Source organism: Chamaea fasciata, unplaced genomic scaffold, assembly GCF_029207755.1.
Source record: "Chamaea fasciata isolate MVZ Bird 193981 ecotype frontalis unplaced genomic scaffold, bChaFas1.0.hap1 SCAF_1, whole genome shotgun sequence".
Taxonomy (NCBI): Eukaryota; Metazoa; Chordata; class Aves; order Passeriformes; family Sylviidae; genus Chamaea; species Chamaea fasciata.
Window position 1 is genome coordinate 38,044,925 of NW_027094086.1, and position 26,019 is coordinate 38,070,943.

Here is a 26,019-nt window from a genome sequence, read left to right on the forward strand (position 1 = left end):
GCCATATTCTTAGTGAGGAGCACAGTGGGTTGACAGGGTGTTTATAAATTGAAACATGGGATGTTCCTGTTGGATAGACAGAAAAAAAAATTCTCCGTAGGGATAAATGAGCCCATGCAACCAGTTACTTGGAGGTACTGTGGAATCTTGACTGCTGTAGGTTTCCAAGACTGAGCTGATCAAAGTGCTGAGCAGCTTCATCTGAGTAGTGTTGACCCTACATTGGGCAGGAGGTTGGACAAGTGCCCTGCTGGGGTCCCTTCCAACCTGAATGTGTCTGTGATGTGAACCCAGGCAAGTCTGTGCAGGTTCTGGGAGCTTGCCACTCATACATTAAAATGCTAGCACTTCTTGAATCTTATGTTTTTTTCAATGGTTTGTGATTAAATATACTAATGAGAATTTCCAAGGACCAGTGTGGACATTCTTGACTAGTGACAACAAAATACAGTGGATTGAGTTGTCTTTACAGATATCTTGTTTCAGTCAAATAGTCAGGTCAGTAGATTTTCTAACTGAAAAGGGGAGTGTCAGCTCCAAATCCAGAAAAAAAAGCTATTGCACCTTTATTGCATGTATGACATGAGTAAATTGCTGACTAAATAATTGCTGTGAACATTCTTCAAATAAAACTTATGCCTGGATGAATGATTTTTTTAGTGACTTAATGCTGTGTAAGTTAGGTTTTTAAGTATGGCTCTTTTATTTAAGGCATGTTTCATTTTACTATTTTTTCTTCAAATCATTTCTTGCTCTTCATAACTGTTAGATCTTATTAATGTGGATACTTTTGGTAAAGCCTTATATGAAATTGACATGTTTCAGGTATGCAGTTTGAGTCAAAGATGTTATGTGAAAGAGAATCTGACATGTCTGTCTTAGGAGTGGAGAATGGCCTGTTCAGGGAGCAAGCAAGGTCTCTGCTACTAAGTAGTCCTTCATACACCTGCCATGCTTGCCACTGTTGTTGTCTCCATTGGAGAAGAACGTGGTGAGATGAGAAGCAAAGCTCCTTATACTCCAGGTGAAGTTGAAGAGGAGCTGCAATGAAGTTAATGTGAACGCTGTAGTCTATTTGCATTGCTGCCAAATAGCATTTATTACTTACTACCCATTGTTCTCACAGGCATAAGAAACCTAAGAAATGGCTTAGACTTTCAGCACTACACTTCCTTGTTTGTTTTAGTTCTCATTCTATTTTGAACATTGTTATTTGTCTTCTGAAAAAAGAATTATAGAGAATGATTGTCATTAGCGGTGATGCAAGAAGACAAAAGACAGTTTTCTTTACATTGACTCTGTTAACCCTACAGGCTCGAAATTGGAGAGATGCTGTTTTGATTGGTAAATTGAGTAAATTCGACATGGGAGTGAGAACAGGAAACTGCATACAGCTTTGACAGTGGCTATTTGTGTAGTTTTATATATATACAAACTACTAATAATATATGTATTAGCTCTTTGTGGGCTATACTCTTAAAAGCCAAATGTTTTTTTGGTTTATGGCAAGTTGACTGATCAACAGAATCTCTGTAAGATTTTGATTGAGTTAATTGCACTCAAATCTGTGGCTGAAATGAATGGTGGTAAAATCCTGTCTGAATTTGACAATGTCAAATCTGTTATTTGCAGCCAAATGTTATAAGCAGAACCCATTGGAAGAGTAAATTTATCTTGATTTCTTAGTTTTTATGAGTTAGAAGTTAGCACAAACATTTTCCAGTTTTTGTATCCCTTTGAATTCTTTTCCAGTGAACTTACGTTCCTTGCTCTTCACTGCCTAACTATAAATTCTCACTGTTTAGTTTCTTATGCCATCCTTTTCATCTGAACAAGCTTCTGGTATAGAGTCCATTCTTCATGAGTATTAGTTTAATTTTGTTTCTCTGCGAGTCTGGTTAACCTCTTTAACATTGAAGACTTTATGTTAAGTCCACAGAAGTAAATGTGGGAGTCTTTCCAATCATTTAGCATATGCACAAGATGCAGAGATATTTTCTTCTCACTGCTGTAGCATTGAACAGATTCATGATCTAAGAGTACCCTGGTAGCATTTGGCAGCAGGTTTAAACACTTCTTGCTAAAAAAAGGTTAAAATATTTTTGTAGATTGGGTGATCCAGATCTAAGGGGCCTTATCTGCAGTCATGCCAACAAAGTTATGCTTGACAAAGTTGGAGATGACTATTCCTCGATATCATCAAATGTTACATCTTCAAACACAAGATGTAAAGGAGCACTTTCTAGCTATAATCTGTAGAATAAATCATTGGTAAATGCAGACAAACAGAAAGGCTCAGGGGCCATATTGGAATCAGTCAAAGGGCATGATGCCAACTACTTCACAGAAGCCATTATTATTCCTTTTTTCAGGAAACAATCCTTGACACTGTTAAGTCTCTCCAATCTTTATTCTGATCTTAATGTTCCCTTTTGTGGAGAGTATAATCTACCTGGCTGTGTTTAATTTTGGAAACATTAGTCTTACAAACCCAAAGTGAAGCTGGCCTTAATCTCGGTGTTGTTTGAGTGCATAAGTGGGGTGATGGAGGCCTCTTCTTCGGTTTTGAAAAATGCTCATTGTATTTTATACATAATACTCAACTACTGTCACAGCCCCTGGATGTGCTGCAGTCAAGACTGGTCCTTGCTTGAGTGAGTCCATTGCTTGTTTGCCTGCTCTGTACCATAGAGGGAAGACATCCATTTGAGAAAAGGTCCAAGTTTCACCTTTTGAGTTGCTTCCCTCTGAGGGTGATGCTGCTTTTGTTTTTACATCTGTTGTAGTTTTACTGCTTTATCTTTTAGAATACGTGTTTCAGTCTCTCAAAGAATGTTGTCTTTGCCACTTAAAATTGAGTTTATCCAGCTTTAATTAACCAAGCTGGATCCTCAAATGTTAGCTCCAATGCACTCGCCTGTAATGTTTTACAGATGTTGCAAAATACTAGTAGAATAGATAAATACACCCATTTTAGATAGTGCTAACACCAAAGGAAAACTAGGGACAGGGTATTTTTTGGCATTTATTTGGCTTCTTTTCTGACAACTTGGCACTGGAGATCAAAAAGCTTTCAAAAGACATTTAAAAATAAGTCTTCCACAAAGCACTCAAAATAGGGATTGATGTTGTATTTTTATATTATTTTGCTGACATTGGCATAAAGAAATATTTAACCTAAGTTCACACTGGGAAATCAAAAACAGGACCAAGAAAGGAATTTCCAAATTTTTCACTGGCTGTCTAGTGGCAGTATTTATCCCTTTAGGAAGAAGGAGCTGAGGTGCCTTTTAAAGCAACCAGAACCAGGTGTACAGCAGTGTAACTCAGCAGATCAACAGTGTTTCCACTGAAATATTTAGATTTCTGATATATGCCATCATTTTTCCTGTAAAATATTTGACAACTTGTAATTTATTCTTGAATTTAAAGTGCACTTACATTTATTGCAGAATATCTGAACTGCATTAGAGGTAATTTATGGCAGGGGTCCAAACCAAAATTGACCATATCAAACTACGGCTTTTATATAATCTCTCAATGTACAGCAAGAAAAAAGTATTATTTCCTCATTATTTTTTTCTGAAAGAGGTTTTTTATTGTTCTTGTTTCATATCAGAACTTTGTTTCTTTTGATGTATTTTTCAAATTCACACACCTAGTAGATCAGAAAATGCTCATTCTCTCCTACTGTATTGTGAGCAATAAGAACTTATTAAGTAGTAATAAATAGACATTGTATGTACATTATGCAAATGAAGTTTGTAGGGTCCATTTTGTGTTTTGAATCTATCGTAGGTATGCGTGTAGATCATGTGTCTCATACTTGGATACTTTTTAGCTGTTATTCTTCAAAAAGTGTTTTAAAGGAAATGCAAAGCTAATGATCTTTATTGTGGGGAACTCTCCTACTACTTTGGAAATCTGCTCTTACAAAATCAAGCATATGGTAACACTGCAACCATATGCTGGCTTTTATATTTAGTAAATGCATAAATATGATATAACCTTTATAAATTTCATTTTATTTTATTTTGACTGATAGGGCTTCATTTTCAAATGGAATTGAATGCACTCCTTCCCAAATGTGTCATATTGTTGTATTTGCTGAAAAAATAAATGAGAGTTATTAGTACAATGTGAAAAATGTTTCCTGTAATTTGTGTGTGTACACACACCTCCTAAGCTTACGCAGTGATTAATAGAGGGAGAAATGCATCAGATCTAACAGCCACTGAAATGTGTACCCCCTAGAATGTGTCTTTTTCTAACTGTAGAATCCTAATGACTGTATCTCAGTGATTTACATGAGATGTACTATATATGAAAGATCAGTATGAGTGTCTGGTGTCCTTTTCCGCTGTATTTTTCTTAGTGAACTTCTGAACCCATTACATTATATCCTAAAAATAATTTACCTTATTGTTGCCCTTATTATTAACCTTCCCCCCTACCTGTAAACTTTTTTGGGGCTTTTTTCTCATGCCTCTGTAGAACTTATGGGGATTCTTTGTCCATATTTACTAGTTCGTTTTCAGTGTTATGTCAAGACTTGAAGAGCTAAATATAACTTAATGTATATTCAATTTTAAGTTCTTATCTGAATGTGTTCTTGTGGAAATTAGTTTTCGCAGAAAATGCAAAGTTACATGCTTTCCACTGAGGAATGAAGAATCAAGACAAGTCAAGGAAAAATTGATTTAAAACAACGGCTTAGATGTGTCAAGCAAAATAATTCTCAGTTCCCACCATAAAACCACACCATGATTCCTTACTCATTTACTTTTGTTTGGGTGTGGAATGGTTCACAAAAGGATGAACGCTGTAGCAGATACCTCAGTTCCTATTGTGCAAATTCCAAACAAAAGTATTCCCTGTGGCTTTCTTCAGAAAACGTTAACCAGATTAGAAGAGGAAGAATTTCACCTCCTCTCTAACAAGCCCTTATCCCATCATTCAGAATGTGTTGCTTAAAATTATAAGACATATATTATCTTTTTTAGTAATTATCTTTGCAACCAGTTCTAAGTTATCTCCTCCTCTGGACTTTCTTCTACCTAAAGTGATCGCACTGCTTGATTTCTGTTTTTATCTGAATATTGGAGCATGCATTGAACATAAAAATTTATTCCTGGAGAATGGAAAGGATCTGATGGGGAGTGAAATGACCGAAAGACACATGAAACCTTCATGGCAGCCTTCAGATTTGGTTAAAGAGTAACACATACGCTGTAGGATAGTTAAATATTAATATAGTGCTTCCTTATAGTTGGACTAAAATTTTGTAATCACTTGGATTAGTATAATGCACTGACTTCAAGGTCATTAATAGGATTTTGTTATTTGTTTAAGATGAAATAATGTAATTTCCAAGTCAACCTTTCTTATGAACAATATCTTTCAGCATCTTGTGACAACTTGTCACAACAGTATTTTCTTACATAAGTAATTCTGCATTTTCTGGAGCAACAGGAAAAAATAAGTTCTCCAGCCTCACATGACTTTCCAGAGATACACCTTTTCTGTGTGCATGGTTTTCCATGTGCTTTATGGGCTCGGTATGTCAGCTGGTATAGGCAGGTAGAAGTATGAATGATGCACTAGCTTCAGGTAAGCCAGTCAGACTGTGAATGTATATTGCAATTTGGGCAAGCAGTGGTTTGTGATTGCAGAAGATTGTCCAGAAAATATAAACTGTGGGGACAGGTTTCTTTTTTTTTCCTATGGGAAATGGATGAGCTCTGTGAAAGATTTCAATTTTTCTAAATGCCATTTTCAAATCAGGAAACTTGGTCAGTCATTAGATACACTGTGCTTATGGTAGTAGTCCTCATCTGTAGGTACTGAGGGATAGGAGTCAGGAACTCATCAATTGTCTGCAAACTCTATTTAATTTTAATGATCTGAGAGGCTGAACTTTTATGCTTAGACTTTGGTAGCATAATTCTGATGTACCGCATACTTGTGAAATTCCGTTTTAATTCCATATTTCTGTGAAAAAAACTATTTCTATATGGCTTTGGTGAGCTATATCCATTAGTTTGAGCATCAGAGATGGATAGCCTGAGGTTGTCCTGCAAGTTTTCATTTTATCATTGCATATGCACAGCATGGTATGCCAGGCACAACCAGTGTAAGGAGGATTCCAGCATCTCCATCCTACGATAAGCTCCTGTCAGCAAAAGATCTTCTGCAGTGATACGCTGCTTAAATTTGACAAAGAGCATAGATTGTGTAAATCACACTGTTTTTATTGATTGGAGTCTTGAGAGTGCATTAACCTTCCTTAAGGCTCCAGAAATCACTTTCATAAATGTGAATAGTACAAAAAAATGTTTAGTGAAGCTTTTCATGGATTAGCTCTTTGTTAGAGGATAAAGTATCTTTACACATACAGATATGAAAGAGATAGTTTTACATGGAAACTTTTTTTTTTTTCCTTCCCTGAGCATTTGTTTACTATAGCCCTGTGAAGGTTAATTTTCATTTACATTTTACAGGGATATAGGGACAAGAAACTTTGAAAGACATCTTGTGTTATGCCAACTATTAATTAAAGCAGTACTCTGACTGAGGTGAATTTTCTGTGTAGAAAAGAGAAGTCCAAGTTTAGAATTTGAAAGTGATTCCCATAATTACTTTAGTCTTATCACTGTAAGGGGTCTAAAGAAATATGTTTACAATTTAAGGGATTTTAGAACTGGTTTTGTTCACTTTTTAAGTGTATCTTCTGATTAGTAGTTGGACTTCTATGTTTAAACATTATTGTGAAACTTTTTTCCCCATGAAAAATGAGACTCTCTTTCTGCTTGAGGAAATATGTGATTTACTTTGGTTTTGAGCTTCAGGGCCAGTGCCTAATTTTCTTTTTATCGCATTCTTAGTTCCATAGTAAGCAATTTCATTTGGCTTCACTGAACTGAAATTCTTTGGATATCGTAATTATAAACTATACATTATGACTTCCTACATTTATTTTTAAAGAGAGAGATTATAGCATGTAGTTTTAGACTACTTTCTTTTTATTGTCTGTGAGTTTATTAATGTTTGCGTATGTAGCGTCTTCAGCTGATAGACTATCAACTGAAAAAGAGCCAAACTTTATATATACTAGAATTCAAAGGCACAGCATAAAGTTGCCAAAATAAAATTGCTAGCACACCTTAATCACATTTTTATTACCTCATACTTCACTCTAAGAAACATATTTTCAACCAAGTTTTATATGAAACAGATCAAAGCATCTCATAGCTCTGCAAAAACTCATAAATTGGGTGGAAATTATCCTATAGCAATTCAGAAGTCCGTTTTGCTTCGAAGCATTGTGCTAAATTGTTTCTTCTTTCACTAACAGTCTGAACTAATAAATAATGGGTTGTGTTTGTGGGCAGGGTTGCAATATTTTCGTGCTGCAGTGCCATCAGCCTGTCCATAGATTGACTGCAACTATGAAAATTCTTCACTTCAGGACTCCTTTTTCAAGTTTGAATCTGCAGGTAGTGCTGCATAAAGTGCCTGCATCCATTTCCCACAGTCCAACGCACTCTATTATTTCCTACTCTTGGGAAAAGCGGCACATGCACAAAACTCACCCTCAGACAAGGAAATCCTTTAATACAGCAGGCATCATGAGATCATGGATTCTTCATAATCCCTAGCTCTGATCTCCAGAATAAGCAGAGAACTAGGATTCTGAAGTGGTTTCACAATGCCTCAGTGATGCCATTTCAGGTCCTCAGGGCTGGAGGGCTCAGAGGACACCTGGACAGACAGTTAATGTGCACTTTACACCATCTCATTCACTTTGTGGTGTACAGTGTTCAGAGTTTGGCTCACAACTTTTACACATCTAATGTTTGATACATTTCCCCCAGAGTCATTTTATACTTTGCAGAAGAAAAATATGCAAATCATATAGACAGTTCAGCTGGTCTGTCATGGAAACCTGCTTCCAGAGATGGAAAATCATCTCTAAATCACCTGTCTTCCTTCTCTTTTCATCTTTTGTTTCACTCTCCAGACAAGATATGGTCGTTCCTACCAAGGTTTGCACTCTTCCTTAGTCCAGCTTGCATGCCAGTCTTTTTGCAGGTGCTGTGCTTGCATTACCTGTCATCTGCCTACTTTGGGGAGGCCCGGCTCGAACACAGGAGGGGGTTTAGGAATCCATAGGCGTGATGTTCTGGGTCTGAGAACTAGTTTATCCTGTAAGGAGGAGGGAAACATTGTTCTTCAGGCTCTGCCTCTCTTTGGACAAGACATAAAAGTGCATTTTCAAAGGTACTCAGATGCAAAATGGAAGGACTGTTCACTCAAATGAGTCTAGAGTAGAATGACTGTGAGTATTGTTAAAATTGTCCATGTTGTTTAACTGAGGCACCGTGACTATGGAGTGAAGTCACTGCAGACTTCTTCAGTTCATCCACATTACTTTTCCATCTGGCAAGGATATTTATAAATTCCTGAATTTATACTGCTCTGGAGGGTATTCTGAGTAATGTCCCCTTTTTGCTTCAGAAGTAGCTGTGTTTCACTGATAATTTACATTTCCATTAGCAAAGCATGTTAGACCTTAACTCATCTTTTCCATATACCCCTCAAAATGGCTACTGGAGTCAAGGGGTGCTGAACACAGAAAAAAAGGCAGAATTTAGTCAATATTTGCAAAGCACTTTGGAGTACTTGAGCATGAAAAACATCATATTGGGTAAATATTAGTTTCATTCTGAGTTAAATCCTGAAATCTGTACTTCAAATGTTCATAATTTCTGAGTTGAGGAAGATACATGCATATGAAAAGATTTTATTTGGACTAAATTTGCTTGCTTACTTGTTGATCCTAAATGAAATGAAGACTTTTTTTTTTGTTTTGCTTGGCAGAGGGGAAAAAAAAAGCAACAGCTCTTCCCACCTCTAGTTTTCTTGTTTTCTGTCTGAAAAGTACAGGCCAGCATGGAAAAGAAAATCAAATTTGAGTTTGTTGATGGTTAAGAAGTACCACATGTCCCATATTTTCGTATTTAATACCATCGATTTGCCCTTTAGACCTGTTGGTGTTGTTGTGTAAACCAGATGTAAGCCTGACTGCTTTCATCTACCCTTTTCTGGGAATTTATGCATCTCAGTAGTACAATTGTATCATAGCAATGCCCAGTGATGACATTACACATTGGAGATGGTTGTATTTATGTGATATTTATTATGTAAAACTTGCAGATTAGGTTGAAGTTGCGGCTGTAGTGGCGATCACTGGAAAAGTGATATATATTTTTCCTTAGACCACTGATTAAAGAGCAAAAGAATATATTTGTGTTTAGTTACCAGAAGAAACCCCAGGTGACTCCTGGTAGTGAAGTGTTGCTGAACCACCTTTGTCTAGACATCATAGCTCTCAGCTCAAAGCAGCGAGTTGGAGAGAATTATCAAGTCCACAAACGCACTGAGGAGTACAGTACCTTCCTCTCCCTTTTCAGGTCTTTCCGATCTTTCCACATGTCCCCTTTTTACACTGTCTGCAGTGAGTATATCATTTATCGGTTAATAAGTTGTCTGACAAGATAGCTACTTTGTACCTAATTGTTCAGTTTATTTATATATTATTGATGAGCCTAGACTTGAACTCTGCTTTCCTTAGAGACTACTTGATAAATCTGTTGGCTAATCCTATCTAAGGAACTGAATTACCTGCTGTAGCATAACACATGACATTGCTTTTGCTGTGTATTCTTAAAAAGGTGCTGGTTATACATTTCCAATAAGCCATATTTAACAGTAAGAAATAAAATCACATACATAATTCACATTGCTGTCTGTGTTAACAAAAGATCTTCAGTGATGCACTGTAATGCTTAAAATACTTCCCCAGCTTTTAAATCAATGTTCTGTCTATTTTAGCTTGTAAGGTTCTGGCTCATGTAGCTAGAAGAATTTCTGAACTCCAGAATCTTGATTAGGAGTAAAACTGTTAGGCATGTCAAAACACTTGTGTATTGCTAACATGATCTGAAAATATTGGAAAGTAATCACCTTATACTTTTCAAGGCAGTAGTTACTATTTCAGACAAATGAATAAAACACTGAATTAATTTTCTATCAAAACATGAATCTAATGACAGCACATATCCGTACTCCGTTATTATTTCTGAACTTTTAACTTGTAGGCACTGACATAAGGGAAATTGGGGAGTATTACATGATCTGTAAAGCACAGGAAGAAGCAGTGATACTGTATGACTAGCAATTTATGGATACAGATATTAAGACTAAGGAGCCTCTGCAAAACCCTGGAGTTTCTTAATACTTCTCATAGAAGAATATCACAAAACAGATTGTTGTTGACACCAAAAGAGGCTGTGTGCTGAACGCCAGAGCCTCATGGCTTTCCTAAAAATGAGAAAAAAAGAAAACTGCACTGATGTAAGAGTTAAATTTTCTGAGACTGATCAATTTCAGTCTTGAAAGCAATTGGATTATACCAATATAGATGCAGACCAGTGTCCTGGTACCAGCCTCATCTGTGATAAGGTGTTATGTCTGAATTGTATTCAAGTTAAGGACATTTTGCTCCATCAGGAAATACATGATTATTTCAACTGGTGCTGTGTTCACCTTCTAATGTGGGAGGGAAGGATCCAAATATGGGTTTGGAAATATTTATGCAGCTGTTGTGTTTCTGCTGGAGTTGTATATCTACAAATACGAGTACAATTTGCCCATTTGATTTTCTTTGTTCCCTCTTTACTAGCTTGGCTTGGATGATTTTTTACCTAATAAACACAGAATTAAGTTACTCTAGATTGGGCAAGTTTTGTTTGGAAATGAGTTTGACTATGTGAAGAAAGCTTACTCTGTGTATATACAGCAGAGCCATAATCATAGGCATGACCATTAAAGGTGTAATTTTTAGTGGGTTCCTCCGTAACTTAAAAACTTTCAACATGCATTTCAGTCTTCCAAACAAAAAGAATGCATTTAAACAAAAACTATTGAAGCCATTTTTTTCAAGTTTAATGTGTGCTAATTTAATGGTCTATAGGCATAAAACAGTATGATAATTTTCATCACATGTTTTATCAAATCCTGAGGACATTGTATTAATATTTCAGTAGCTTGTACAGAAAGGTGAGAGACTATAATATGGAGCACTAACATGATAAGGCCTGTTTTCCATGGCATTATTGTCATAGAGTATTTTCATTGCTTAATCCAATGGCTAGAGTCTGAGTAGGCTATGAGATTTCTGAATTTAAACAACAATTATTGTACAATTGGATAAAACAGAAGCAGATATTGTGATGCTGTGGGGAGAATGAAACATCAAAAGCTAATAAGAAACCGTTTTTATATCATAAAAACATAAGAACAGCTCCATCAAGCTTTAATCACATTGTTATAATACACACTTTAAAAAAAAATATGTTAGCTCATTAGCAGGGGTTATAACATAGATTGTTATAATTAGAGTAGGATTAACAAAAACCGAGTTCTGCTTCTATTTCAGTGCACTGAAGCACAGGCTGTGCTGTGTGAATCATAGGATTATCTGTATTTCAAGAGGTTTGTTTTTACATTGGTGTCATGGTCCAGTTCAAAACTGCTGACATGCACTTTGCAAGGGCTGGCTAGTTTAATTTCAGCCAAAATGAGGGAAGCCTGTGTCCACCTTGTCCATAGCTCCTCTTCTAGCCATGGGGTTTGGAGTACCTGTGTCTCTCTGGGCAGCTGCAGGTGGAGAATCACTGCCAGTGAATCAGAGCCCTGGCTGGCCAGCAGCGAGTCCAGCCTGGAGCTCCCTTCATGGTAAGTGGTAAAAATGAAGCACTTCCCTTCTGTCTCTGCATGGCCAGTGTAACAGAATACAGCTTGTTTCACTGCATTCTGGGACTTCTGAAGTATATCATGCTGCAAATTCTGAAGTGACATAGTCTTGTCAATATTTATTTGACAAGATGGTAATTGCCAATTTTTTTTTTGTTCCTAAGAGGAATTTCTCAGGGCCTGAAATGATTTCTAGTCAAAGCTAGAAAGACTGATACCAGTATATAATGTCCTGTGAGTGAGAACACTGCACTAGATGTGAGAGAGATGAATTCAAGTCTTCATCAACAGATATTTTTAGGAAGTTGACAGCCACAGAAGTGGTAGGGGAAGACGCAGCCTGTTGGCCTTGATGTGCAACTGATGTGTGAGGGAGCGGCAGAGTAGGACTGAAACAAACTTTCCCACAGTGCTACTGTGTGCTTGAACTACCACATTCTGCTGCTGAAAGTGTCTTTTTCATTTCTCCCATAAATGTTTAAAACTCAGCTTCATCATAAAATTCATCTTGAAAATGCTTTATTTGAAAAAAAACGGAGCTCTGACTTGGGTCAAAATCCATGGAGCTTAGGTCTTCACCATTTGTCATAGATCCTGCTGTGTACCCTAATTATTTGGCAACTTTCCATACTACTGTATAAATCAGGATAAGCTTTCAAAGATTTTATTTATTAAGGGCTGGCAAAAAGCAAAGCATTTTCTAAATAAAGTGTACAGGAAGAAGGAGGTTGATGCACACGCAGGGTCTGGATGAACCCTGGGAATAGAGAACCTGTTCAGGATTATCCATGACTAATTGGAGCACTACATTCATTTTGGACAGCACATGAGATGGTGAAATGGACATCAGTAAAGGAAAGCACTTAAGCGATTGCAAATGAAGAAATGCTTGGGAAAAAGCATGTTGCCAGAGAAGGTTAAAGGAATTTAAAACTGGCTTTCTGAAGAGGAAGACAGAATATGTCTCTTTGTGTTCACAAGGGTTAGTAGAAGGTAGAAGTCATTAATCTCAGCAGACTGGAGGGATGGAAAAAGGCCTTAAGATAAAACAGCAAAATGACTGAAGAGTTTGAACCAAAAGGGGAAAATGCATGAAAGTGCTATTTCTGGGGTTGTAAGGCAGGATTTGACAATAAGGTTTTGTGGATGCTCCATGAAACTTATTCTGCTGTTATTGAAGGGATGGGTTTGCCTGCTTGAGGAGCTTCCTCCCAGCACTAATGTGACTGTCTCTGATATGCATGGTCTCTTAGAAAGACAACAGCCATGGTGCTGGTAATGACAGATTTGAGTAACTTTGGCTATCTGATTTTCTGTGAGGAGTTTTCAACAGTAATAGATTCATAGTGTATTGATGGGAAAAGCAGCAGCCAGTGCTGAGCATGGCGCCTGTTCTTCAAGCAGGAGGGAGAAGGAGGTGGGACATTTTTTGTCTTCTGAGGGTTTTGATAAGAGAGCGTCAGGTACAACTGTAGCTTTATATTTTAGCTCTTTACCTTCAAAACTTAGAAAAAATTGAAATATATTTGAATGGACTTTTCTTTTTATCTGTTAAAAAATATATCAATTGTATAAAGGAAACACTGTTGCAGATGTTGCAGACACTTTAAAAAAGCTATTATGAGTGCAACTTGGCAAAATAGAAAAGATGAAAACAGTCATGGAATAATTTAGTCATAAAGTGAACTTGAAGGTCAAGTTTTATCTTAAAAGGTGTAGAGAACACTTAGAATTTTTTAGAACAGATAAGTGATCTCACATCAAGGATACATCTTCACTGAAGTTGGTAATAAAAAAAAAAGTAAAACAACTTTTCCTCTTCTGCTTTTGAGTAATATTTTGAACATTTCTAACCACATCTACTCCCAAATGACCTATTTTAGGATAGAATACTGCAAAGTTCTCTACATTGCTCTGCCGGGGTATCTCAGTTTGATCTGTAGACAATCCTAGCAAAGGAGTGAGTCAAGCTACAAGCCTTGTCAAGGTTCTGAATCTGTTGCAACTGTAAGTGTAAAAATCCATGTTGGTTCAGATTCTTCTTACAAACATTCATGGGGCTCCCTCTTCTTATTTGATGCAGACAGTGAGTGTGTGATATTCTTAATGAAAATAATCCTGTTGAAATTAAGGAAGATGCTCATATACCAGAGTAACTGTGGATGGAAGCAGGATTGTCCACATAGCTGCCACAGTAGCTGTTTTGGTAAACTATGATTGTGTATCAGCCCTACAACACCCTTGTCATTTAACAGATGTCCATGTTTTCCTAAGTCCTTGCAATTAGTCATTTCTGTTATCACTCTCTCCAGGTCTGAATTAGTTCTATCTAATGAGATCCCATCAGACTGTGCTAAATAATTTGGTTTATCAGAAATTTAAGATATTTTTTTTTCATCTGAGTTTGGTACATACCTAAATATTTTATTCCTGTTTCTGTAAATATCTGAGCTCTTGAGTCCTATTTTATCACATATTTGAATGGATGCTTGATTTTAACTATTTTCATATTGTCATTCCTTTCAACAGGATAATTTTAATACACATTGTACATGGGATCTAAATGACCTCCTGCTTTAGCCTAGAGTGCTTTAGTTCTTAGGTGATACTATGTAAAATAGGATTTTTAAATATGGCATAGGTAAAAAAAAGTATTACTACATATGTCATGTGTTTTTTCCCACTTACTCTTTCAAACATAAGTCATTCGGGCAAGGTTGTTTATTTATTTGGCAATTGTCATCTTTATTTCCTTCTCAGGTCCTCTTTCATAGGATTTTCAGAATAGTAGTGGAATTTCACTTCTGCTTTTTTGGTTGATGTGGTTCTGCCCCTTTTTAAGATTCTAAGATTCTGCTGTGCAGAAGGAGATGTACTTACCCATAGGAACTATGTGTATCCTATTCACTATAAATAACACAGTAGATAGAACTCTGTTTATGGGTCCCTGTGATATTCCAACTGTACTCATGCAAGGCAATGCTTCTGTCCTGGTTGTGGAAAACTCCTTGACTATGGTCCGTGGAACCTCTCTCTGCTATACTCCAGCACTTGTGGATATATAAAAAATGCTTTTTAGTCATCTCTTTGCTCTCTGTGTATCCTTTTTATTGAGCTTTCTTGTGTTTTGTTACATAATCTACCACTTTACATGATGAGACAGAGATGAACATTGACAAAAATTACTCTGAAATTTGAAGAAGATTCCTATTCCCTTACCAGTCTACTGGTTTGTAATCCAGTTCCTGTCCAACTGTCAATGGCACAATTCCTTTCACCTTCCATGATGCAGGATCAGATCTTGTAGTGAAATTGACCAGGTCTGTTGGTGTTGGAAGATGTTACCAGCCTACGAAGTTAAACAAATCTCCTCAGCTGCTGTGGGCAGAAAAAGAAGGGTCTTATCTTAGTTGTTCAAACCTTTCCACCCTTATCACCCAATTTTCCCAGTGGGTGTCTACATCTGTAATTTAGTGTGAATCGAGTAAAACAATAACAAAAGCACTTGTTACTTTGATCTCAGTATGTTTCTTTAATGAGTGTTCAATATGCAAAAAATAGCTGAGCATAAGAGTCCAGACCACAGTGTGCTGAGTTTATTTTATTTTACCATATTTTATTTATTTTTAGTTTATTATTATTATTTTATTATATTTTATTTTATTTACAGAGCCAAGGTTAAAAGGAGCGGGAGCCCAGCTGGGAGAGTTCAGAGTTCATCTCTGCATGTTCACTGTCTTCCATTTAAATGTACACAAAGGACTAATACAGTACCCGCTCTCCCCTGGGCTGTCTTTGATACACTCTGCTGTGCCTGGACTCTGCCACTCCTCCCATCAGTCTGATCCTACTTCTTTTAGCCCGCTGTGCTCAGCACTGTAACCTCATTCAGCTAGTGCTCTGCATGCAGGCTAACAACTTCAAGGCTCTGTCAGGCATTGACACATGCAGGCTCCAAGCGGGAAGCTAAACACTCCCCTTCACCTTTCCTGCAGTTTCACATTAACCTCTATTAAGTGCAGGAAAAACACAAATGCTATAGTGCCATTATTCAGGTTTTAACTACCAGTGTATATTTAGGTATTCACCCAGCTCTCCACCTATGAGAACATACTCAGCAAACACTGTCTCCTCCCTTCCTCCCAATGAGAGAAGTAAAATAGTGAGTTTGCTTGAGGAATGCAATGGTGGTAGGTGGTTGGGCATTTATGATGCAGGCATGAAAATCTGAGAGAAAACTTTGATAGCACTGTCTGTACTTTTTTGAGGCAATAGCAGGTGTTATAAATGGAAAATGAGACAAAAATGGTCTCATTTGAGGAGAATCAAGTGGTCTATTTGCAAAACATTTTGTCTTTGAAAGCCAGGTGGTAGTAAAGGCAGTGCTAGTCTGCAAGCCCCTCTCACACTTGGATCCAAGCACCAAATGGATTCAAGTCTGTTGGGTGCTGTGGGCAAAGAGAGTTTTGTGGCTGTTTCTGGCTTGTTTTAAGATAGGAAGTATCTGACAGAGTTGCCTTGCAAAGCATCACCTTCGCTTCCCACTCTGAGGCTGCTGCCAGTGCTCTCACACACCTTGTGGCTGACCTTAAGACCGGGGCAGATTCCTTCCTAACTCCAATCTGCCTAGTCCACACATCACTATACTTGGACCGCATAAAGCCAACATACCCCATATTCCTGGGTCAGACTCTCCAGCAACATGGAAGAAGATGGAAGGACCAGAGACATAAGGATTTTCCTAATACTTAGTTCCATCTCCACTCCATTGCTTGGCTCATCAAACTTCCTGCATCCTGGAGGGCTCCTAGTGTTCCAGATGGGACAGGACTCTTCCAGGTCCTGCTAGTCTGTACTAATCACCTCCCTTTGGCTATAGAGGGACATCCAGCTCTGCAAAGAATTTGACTTATTTTTGCCATTCAGGCCTTTTCACCCAATCTCGTGGTTTTTCAGTACACTCCTCTGCTGATAAACAAGGTTTATGGAAGGAGGGAGGGAAGATGGCAGAACAATCAAAGTTGATAGTACTAGATTGTTTTTTTGACAATTTTCCTGTGATAGTCCTTCAGTGAGGTGTCAAGCCTCTTTCCTGGGAAGGGTGCCAGTCTGGAATGCATTACTGTAACCTGTCTTGGGAAAATTTAAATGTGTTGAAGTACAGCATACAAAATGGTGTTCAGGAGACAAAATGGAATTTCAATTTAATACAAATGTACTGCTTTGCCAAACTGTGTCAAGAAAGGGATTTTCCATCATGTATAACGTTTACAGAGCATCTCTGTTTTTTGTCTTTAATGGTTACCATAACAAGATCAACTGTTTCTTTAGCATAGCAATTTGATGATTTATGTTGTATCCCGTTATTATTTTAATGTCATTTCAGCAGCTCTGAGTAAAACAAAATATCACTTTTTGTCATCAAGCAACATGAGATATTATCCACTCTTGGCATTTGGTTTAAAATAAACAAAATTACCTAGTTTTAAAGATTTTTCAGGATTAGTGGCTTTTAGATAATATAAGTTACAAATGATTTATATAATCTGTAAACAGTAAAATCACTAAATCACTAGAAATAAATAATCGTTTTACACAATGCTATTGTAACTTCTTAAAATGAAACATAACAAATTGTGTTGGGGCACCATCAGAGTAAGGTAAACTGTGGTTTTAATGATATAAGAAGTTTATATTTAAACCTAAATCTATCTTCCAGTTCAAATCTAAGATGGAAGAAATCTTTATTTAGATTATGTGATTAATAACACAGGCTTTGAAGATCTGTAAGATCCTTTGAAGAAATTGGAATGTCAAGTCCAAGTGGCTTTACCCAGAAGATGAACTTATTAAACATAGGACCTTTCACCGATATCATAATATCTCCCCTTGCTTCTCCTCCTTTAATCTTTACATTTTAGGATATCACTTTTAGGATATATTTGTGCACAGAACATTGTCCAAAGTTGCTCCCCCTCCACATCCCTGTCCCAAGCATGCTTTGGCATCAAAAGCCATATTTCTTGTGCTTCCCTGCCCACACTGCAGCTGGATGAGATGCAGTATTGTCACATTGTGCTGCTCTTCAGCATGAATGGGAAAAAGCTCATTCATGTGCTTGATTTTTTTCTTTCACATAGCTCATATAACTGTGCCTGAAAAACTTAAGGCAAACATATATATATGCCTAGAAAGAGAAAGCAACTATGGAATACCCTCAGAAGTCAAAAACTGGATGAAAAGGGAGCAAAATAAACCCTCATTTCACAACAACAGCAGAGAAATATTACGTAGCAAGAAGACGGAAATAGAGGGGAGAAAGGTCATTCTCCCAGTAATCCAGATAGCACAGCCGATCCTGGCAATGAAAACAGAGTGACTTGGTGTAGAAGAAGGTAGCTTAAGTGGAGGGGAGAACAGGAAGCTAGGCTGAAATCTTGTTTTAACGTGCTTGTCTATGTGGTAGCTGTCATCTGAACAAGCTACATGAAGCTAATGCAGATATTCATCTACATTTATAATCACTGTATGTGTGCATACAGTTACCAGTATCTAATATATACCAGTATATAAATATATTTTATTTCCAGTTATTGTCTTTGGTTCTCAAGCCTTCTAGCTTTTTCTGCCATCTTGCACCCTCCTTTTTGTACTCCAGTTTTCTGTCTATGTAGGTGATCAAATAAACATTCTCTACATTGGTGTCACCATGAAAAATTTTTTTGTCTGTTCAATCTGTTTGTAGTGTCTTTGGGACACAGTCCACATAGGGTGTTTTTAATTTAAAGCGCATTAAGAATGGATAAAAAAATACTATTCTTGCAAGCTTTGCTACTTCATAATCTCTGTTATAAATGCTGATAAAATTTGCCGCAATTTTAATGGGAAGGTGAAAACAGGCTTCCTGGCTGTACTTTGTGTGACTCTGGTGTGATGCCAGGTTATTGGAAGGCAGAAGCCAGCCTTGGATGCCTTAAAACAGATTTACCACTCTGGGCATTTACTAAACTCTCTCATACCTCCTGCATCAGTTACAGTCAGCTAGTGTTTATGTAATTACATCCCTAACTTCTATGAGTAAATTGTATTTAATAACAGCAGTTGGGTATTTTCTGCATATTGGTGGCTGAACATTACAACTTGTCTTACAAAGGGTCATTCTGAGGGGACTTCTAACTGGCCATGCAATAGTGTTGCCTGTATGTTTAATTATAATAATCATTTAAATAAAGAATATTATTCAATCCTGAATTTATATTAGAACTAGCTCCCAGTTATATTTTCCAGTTATATTACAATGCAGTCATATCCTTTGTTTGCTCTCACCCAAACTTCTCATGCAGTTACACTTTAATGTGAGAAGAAATGTTGTCAAGAGTAGTTATTATCACACACCAGAATATTGTATTAGCATTCACATTTAATAGATTAAAATGAAAGATTTTGAAATCTGCTCTTAATGATACTGAGGGATCTTGGAGACACATTGCGAAAGCTTTATACAAAATGTCATATGATATATATATATATATCATACATAGGTTCATAAAAGACAGTTCATTTAACTGCCTGCCTTTGTGTTTCATCCGTTCTGTTGGAATGAATCATCCACGGGTTAAGTGATGCTTGTGCAGTTTCTTTGCTTGAAATCAAGCACAATGAGTGGCAGGAAAGCTTAGGGAATACAAGCTGAGATTGCCAATGTGAGAATGATGAGTACAATAAGACAATTTTGGAGGCATAGAGTGTAACCTGGAAAAAAACTCTGGTAGTTGAAGACATCTTTGAGCGATACCTGCTCATCTTTAGACTCACTCTGATCCAGACAGGTTGCTTGACCTGCTGTTGTGTACATCACCTTCATTGTGAAGCTGAATTCCAGCTGGATATAGTATGAATTAACGGGTCCAGATGGAGAGTTGTTGAGAGGTGCCATGCTGCAGAGCCTGCACGTTACAAAGCAGTCTATTAAAGGTGAAATGATTCAATATTCATTACTGGGGTTTAGGGGTATATTTTGGAAACTTCTAAACAGATGGGGAAAAATATGAATAGAACTTTCCAGCTGATCCAATTGTAGGCATTTTTTCCTCAGTTTATTGTTTTGATGTGAGACTATCACATTTGGGCAAGGTGAGCATTGTATCTATGCTGCATCAGTTTTTCTGAAGTTTTTGTTATTGAAGGCTTATGTACCCTTTTTTGGCTGGGTATGTACATATCATCTCTGTTTTGAACTGCTTTGATAGTTGGGAAAGGGGATAATGAATAGACAAATGAGCATTGCAGTAAATATTTTGTTTTATTCTGGTATACAAAGATTATATTTGCAGTATTTTATAAACATTTTAGTAAACATTGAGACGGTGAAGGAGGTGTCTCCTGGCAATACCTGCTGTACAAAATGCATGTGTATATACTTCATCCTTTGAGTTTATGGGTGTTTTTCAGGCTCATATCCAAAGTCTTAGGAACTGCCAAGTACTCATGCACCGCACTGCACTGAGCTGAGGGCAGATTATAATATAAACAGCCATAAATGTAGTACAAATACTAACATGGCAAGAGTGTTATTGTCAGCTGATGCATTACAGTCCACAATATGCATATATAAACACTACAAAAAATACATATCCCATCAAATCTTGCTGACCTATATAATCTGTTACACAACATCTTGCACATACTTCTGACAAGCAGATGCTAAATATTGCAGTGACTAAACTCCATGCTTTTAAATTGGAGAAATTAAGTAACAAATCAGACAGCTGCTGGATATTTTTAGATGTTAACAGGCCACTCAGATTTTACAAACATTATGCATCGATATATTTTTCTGAAAATTTACCCTAGCAAATTAATCCAAAAATGTTGCTGAAGGTCATTTTTCATGTAAGCATCAATCCCCTTACATTTCTCATGTAAGGTTAAAAGGCCACAAAGTTTAAATTTATGTATATTTTGTCTGTTTTGGTTTCTCTCCAAACAGTGCTCACATAAAGCCCAGAGACCATGGCAGAAAAAAAAAATATTTCAGAGCTAGAGGGCCACAAGCAACAAACAGGAGAGGCTGAGATCCAATATCCTATCATGCCAGGGGGACCACTAATAGCAAGGCACTGATTAGGTAGGCAGATTATCCAAGTACAACACACAGAATTATAAAAATTTCAGTATTCATGGAAAAATACCTTAGGGAAATTATTCAAAGAATGCAGATTTGGTGATTGTAAGCTTGGGAGCAAGGACAGACGACCAAACATTCGAAAGAGGGAATTATATGAAAGACTAGTATACTTCATAAAGATTCTTAAATCATAGTCTCATGCATTATGGAAAGCAAAATAAGTGGAAATAATCCATGACTGTATCTAGTCAGTAGGCAGAAAAGAAAAGAAACTTCTTCATATTCAGTGCAACTAAACACATGCAACACAGTATTTGAATTATAGCAAAGCTTGCTATTTATCACAACAGATGTATGAAGATAACGAGGGAAATTCAAAAGAGGAGACTCAAGGAATGATGGTTTCCAGGGCAGATAGGACTCCCATAACCAGCAAGTGTTACTATCCTGTCCATAGGGTTTCTCATAAATATGATATGGATTGCATCTGTTCTGAAAAAGATATCAAACCTCATTCTAAAATGTCTGAGAATTGATGAGTTTGCTGTTGACGTAATGCTTAATTACCTCCTAAAGTAGGAACTTGTATCTTATTTCTGAGCTGAATTTCTGTAACTCCCATTTCTCAACACTAGATCTCATTATACTACTGTCAGGATGGCTGACATCTTGTTATCAGACGTCTTTCCAGGGTGTGAGTACCAATCACAGTGATCAAGGCACCTCTCAGCCTTTCGTCTGACAAGCTGTATAAGTTGAGCTCCTGTAGGCCTTGCACTGGAGTGCTTGTACTGGCTGTGAAATCTCTCTTCAGAATTTCACCTGTCCATCTGAGTAGAAGAAACAATGCATTTTTTTCCAATCCAGATACTAATTTTTTTTCTCCAAAGCTCTACTTTGAATGCTTATAAATAAGAACATTATTGAATGAGAAAGCTAAAATAAATGGTACATGTCAACAAGAAACAAAGAAGGAACAAGCATAAATCTCTATTTTATGATCTAATCTAACTATCTCTATTCTGTCAAAATTTGGAAATACTCTATTCCCTATGGCAGGTCTGTGTCTGTGGCATAATCCTTTCCCTCCCATGAAACTAGGACTTCTGACAGATATTCTGTGACTATTAAATAGCTCTGGCCAGGAAGGGCAGACCATCAGCTGCTGTGCCAGGAGCTGGCACTTGTTCATGTTACTGCTGCTGTTACAAGCCTTGTAGCCTCTGGCAGAGAAAGAGGATGAACAGCTGGAAGCCGAAACCTTTTCAGCCACCTCAGCAAAAACTGGTAGACCTATCTGCCAGAGCCACAGTTTAACTTTGCCACCGCGGGCTAGTTGAATATACTGCACCTTGCAGGCAGAATATCCCCAGAAGCTCAGTGCTGATCAAAAAATGTCCATGGGATATTTCATGGGCATCTTCTCTAGGAGAAATCTCAGTAGTAGGAACTTCTTAAAAAAGCTGCTGTGTCATGCAAAACAATGGCTGATGTCCAAAATATGTCACTCTAAGCATTCACACAAGGGGTCAGGTGCAAATTATTTCAAACAGACCTCATAACAGCTGGAAATTTGTGGTTGATGACTGGAGATAGGAATTCCTGCTGGTGTTCATTTCTACATAAAAGGTTTGAAAAGATTTTCCCTAGCTCCTGAGCAGACACTGGGAGTATCGTCGCCCTGTTGGCACGGCGACTTGAGTGGGTGTGATGAGAGTTCTGTGGCGACATTTTCCAGACTATGTAAGAAATCAGTAGTTTTACACTTCTTTGTGCTGGTACAGGATGAGGCTTCAGATCTGACAGTTTTTCTCCATCTAGACCTTCAGATTTTAATCAACTCCCTTCTATGACATTTCCGTTACTTCTTAACTGCAGTTGAGAGAAGAGAAAGGAGAAAAAAAAAGTAAAGAAGCTTTTTATATATTGTATATATTTCCAGGAATGGTATTTATCATTTACAGATGGTTATTTTTTGCAGTTCTGATTATGAATGTTTACTTTATTCACACATCAAGCAAACTATCCTTTTACACCATACGGACGAGAGGTATACTCTTTCATACATTCAGATGTCTGAAAGCTGTCTGGAAATGTATTTCCCACTTTCTGATATGGGAACATTTCAATTGGAGGGGGTTTAATTTGTTTTGAAATTTCAACTCTTGTTCTGCTCAGAAGCTAAAGTTGGAATCCATTAAGATGCATTTTAGTGCAGATTGTATTCTCATCTTCCTTTTCTCAGTAAGTGTTCAATTCACTTAGTACTTCATTGCAACCAACAGCAATATGTATACATGGTGCACAAAATGAGGCATTTTGTTTTAAAACAGATTGCAGATGAAAGAAAACCATTCATTTCTTCCTTGCTAGCTGTAATTACTAGAGCGCTAATTACTCCAAATCACTGACATCCAGGGTCAATAAGGATGACAACAGGAACATCAAAGACAAGATGCACACATGCAATTACAAGTCTTTAAAACCAGGCTGTAATATTATTTTATAGCAACTGTTTTTTTCAGTCAATGCTGAAAAATCAAGTTTGCTGAATGTTTACTATTATTTCCTTTGCAGTTTGACGGTGAGAACATGTATATGAGTATGACAGAACCAAGCCAGGACTACGTGCCAGCCAGCCAGGTGGGTTAATTAATCTTCTCTGCCTTGTTTCAAATTGTAATTAAAAAAATTCAAAGAGTTGCATTGCAAATGAGTGGCACTATCAGTAACTGCTGCAATCAGGAATAATCATAATTTATAAACAAAGCATTTAAGCCTTGTTTCCAGTTAATGAGATAGAGCTGATAAAACACCAGAGTTGGCGTTTGTTGAAACATACTACCTTGTTTCCTCTCCAGAATGCAAGCAGCTGTTTTGCCAGCATGATCTTTCCTAAACAGTTGTTTTACCTTCAGGAAATAAAGTCTTTACAGGTGCAGGTTATTTGTTTATCTGACTGCAGACAAGTTAATCATTATAAGCTATACATGTCACAAATAGCTTTAATTATCACTCCTAGAGCAGTTGAAGAATTGCATTTTTAACACTAATCCTATGTCTGAGGAATATTGCTATTATTGCACAATTAGCAGTGGGGTTAAGACGATGACTTAGCCTTCTGTAGCTTACAGGCCAAAAGGCTTAATGGGATGTGCATTCTTTAAAGATGTTTTTGAGCCATTTTCCTTTTGGGGAATCATATGCACTAAATTTTGATACTGGATGTATATTAAAAAAATCTTCCATCTTGCCACTTGAACCCAAAGATCCTATAGATTTCTAAGAATTACAAATTTTAATTACTCCTTAAAAAGCAAAGATAGTTTTGAAATTTTTGGGTTGTCTACCTGTTGCTACATCAGTATGTAGGGGGGAATTTTTCATTTGCTTCACGTGTTTCAGTTTAACTTTGCACCAGTAGGTGGTAGGGATGGTGCTGCAGATCAGTTGGGTTGTGTCAGAAATTCCCATGAATAACCAGACTTGTGGTCTATGTCATGCAGTATCTCAGGCCAGCAGTGTCTGGCCTGACAGAACCAGGAGGCTTATGTGTGAAACTCTCATTAGGTGGGAAATAAGTTTACGTGCATAGTAATTATGTTCAGATAAGCTGGATGTAACTCAGAAATCAACAGATTTAGAAAGTGTGCATGTAAAGCTAAACGTCTTCATGAAGTAGTGTTGTTCAGGTACACAGGTTCATTGGGGGCAGGGAGGCAGGAGGTTGTGTGGGATGAGTACATGGTTCAGTCAGAAACTCCGTCTGAAAAGTATTCCACCATGTTGCTTCCCAGCTTTCTGTTGAAGTCCCTCTGAAATACCTTTAGAGACCAATAGTTCTTTGCATTTAGGAATTGTGCATGATTGAACTTATTCAGCTAAGAACCCTCCAAGATCCAGAGGTAGTTTAGAATAGAACTGTTTGATTAAAAAATGAAAAATTATATTATTAATTTTTCTCTAACCATTAATCCAAAAACTGTACTGACAAGTTTTAGTATTACTATTAGATTAAAGCAGCCTAGTATCATCTCATTTTTGCCTTAAGGGTTTTGAAGTGCAAGGGCTAATTGAATTTGTTTGAAACAGTAGAAATACAAACTCTGTGAATGATTGCTGTTATCAGGCAGCTGCTACCTTTCAGAGAATCATTATGTCTGTCTTAAATAGTTTTGAATAAAGAATTGCAAATCCACATTATACATCAGAATTATTTTTCTTCTGTTGATATTTTTGTACTGTGTATGCATGTAGTTTAAATAATTTAAATGGCATATTGAAAAATTAAGAGTATAAGTTTTAATCTTTTATGCGGTTTCTACATGTGCTAACAAGGCCCAGATTCTCAGATATATTTATGCATCTAACACTCAGTGGTTGCAGTGAAAGTAAGGTTCTTAAAGTACCTTTAAAGAGCCAGGCCTAGGTATTTTAAATGCAAATGACTTTGTCTTCAAGGAAGAAAAATCTATCAAATGTGACATTCCAAATTCAAAGATGTCAGAAAACCCTGAATTCTTACTAAGGGCTGGAACCAAGAAAAGGCTTACAGACTTAAAATCTGACCATGGGAAAGCTGAACTCTGGGGCTGTCAGGCTCCCAGGTAGAGTTCAAAACCAAAAGGCAATCTCTCTGTCCTTTGCTGGGGATCCATTTGGAAAGAAGCAGCTCAATTGCCAGGCAGAGTGTTTTAGGTTGTTACCAGGTGTGCACTAGTCAACCAGCCTTCTGTGCCTGGTTGAGAGTAGCTGTCAGCCTTGGGCTGTCACAGCCTCCTTTGCCTTGCTGGGATTTTCTCCTGCTTAAACTGTTGCAGTGGTTTTAAGTGAATACACAGAATCATAGAATGGACTGGGTTGGAATGGACCTTAAAGATCATCTAGTTATAACCCCCATGTCATGGGCAGGGAGCTTTCCACTCGCCCTGGTTACTCCAAGCCCCATCCAGCCTGGCCTTGAACACTTCAAGTTATGGGAAGTCCACAACCTCTCTGGGCAACCTGTGCCAGTGCCTCATCACCCTTATAGCAAAGAACTTCTTTCTAATGTCTAATCGAAACCTATCACCTTC

The 26,019-nt window shown here is 37.3% G+C and overlaps 1 protein-coding gene across 3 annotated transcripts in view; it reads left to right on the plus strand.

The window, feature by feature from the left end:
* The window catches only part of TOX (thymocyte selection associated high mobility group box), a 218,381-nt gene that overhangs the window by 91,278 nt on the left and 101,084 nt on the right, over positions 1-26,019 (plus strand). For all 3 annotated transcript variants that reach the window (XM_066180799.1, XM_066180809.1, XM_066180790.1), the window contains exon 2: positions 23,522-23,587. In XM_066180799.1, coding sequence (XP_066036896.1) covers positions 23,522-23,587 — 66 coding nt within the window. The remainder of the gene's footprint in view (positions 1-23,521; positions 23,588-26,019) is intronic.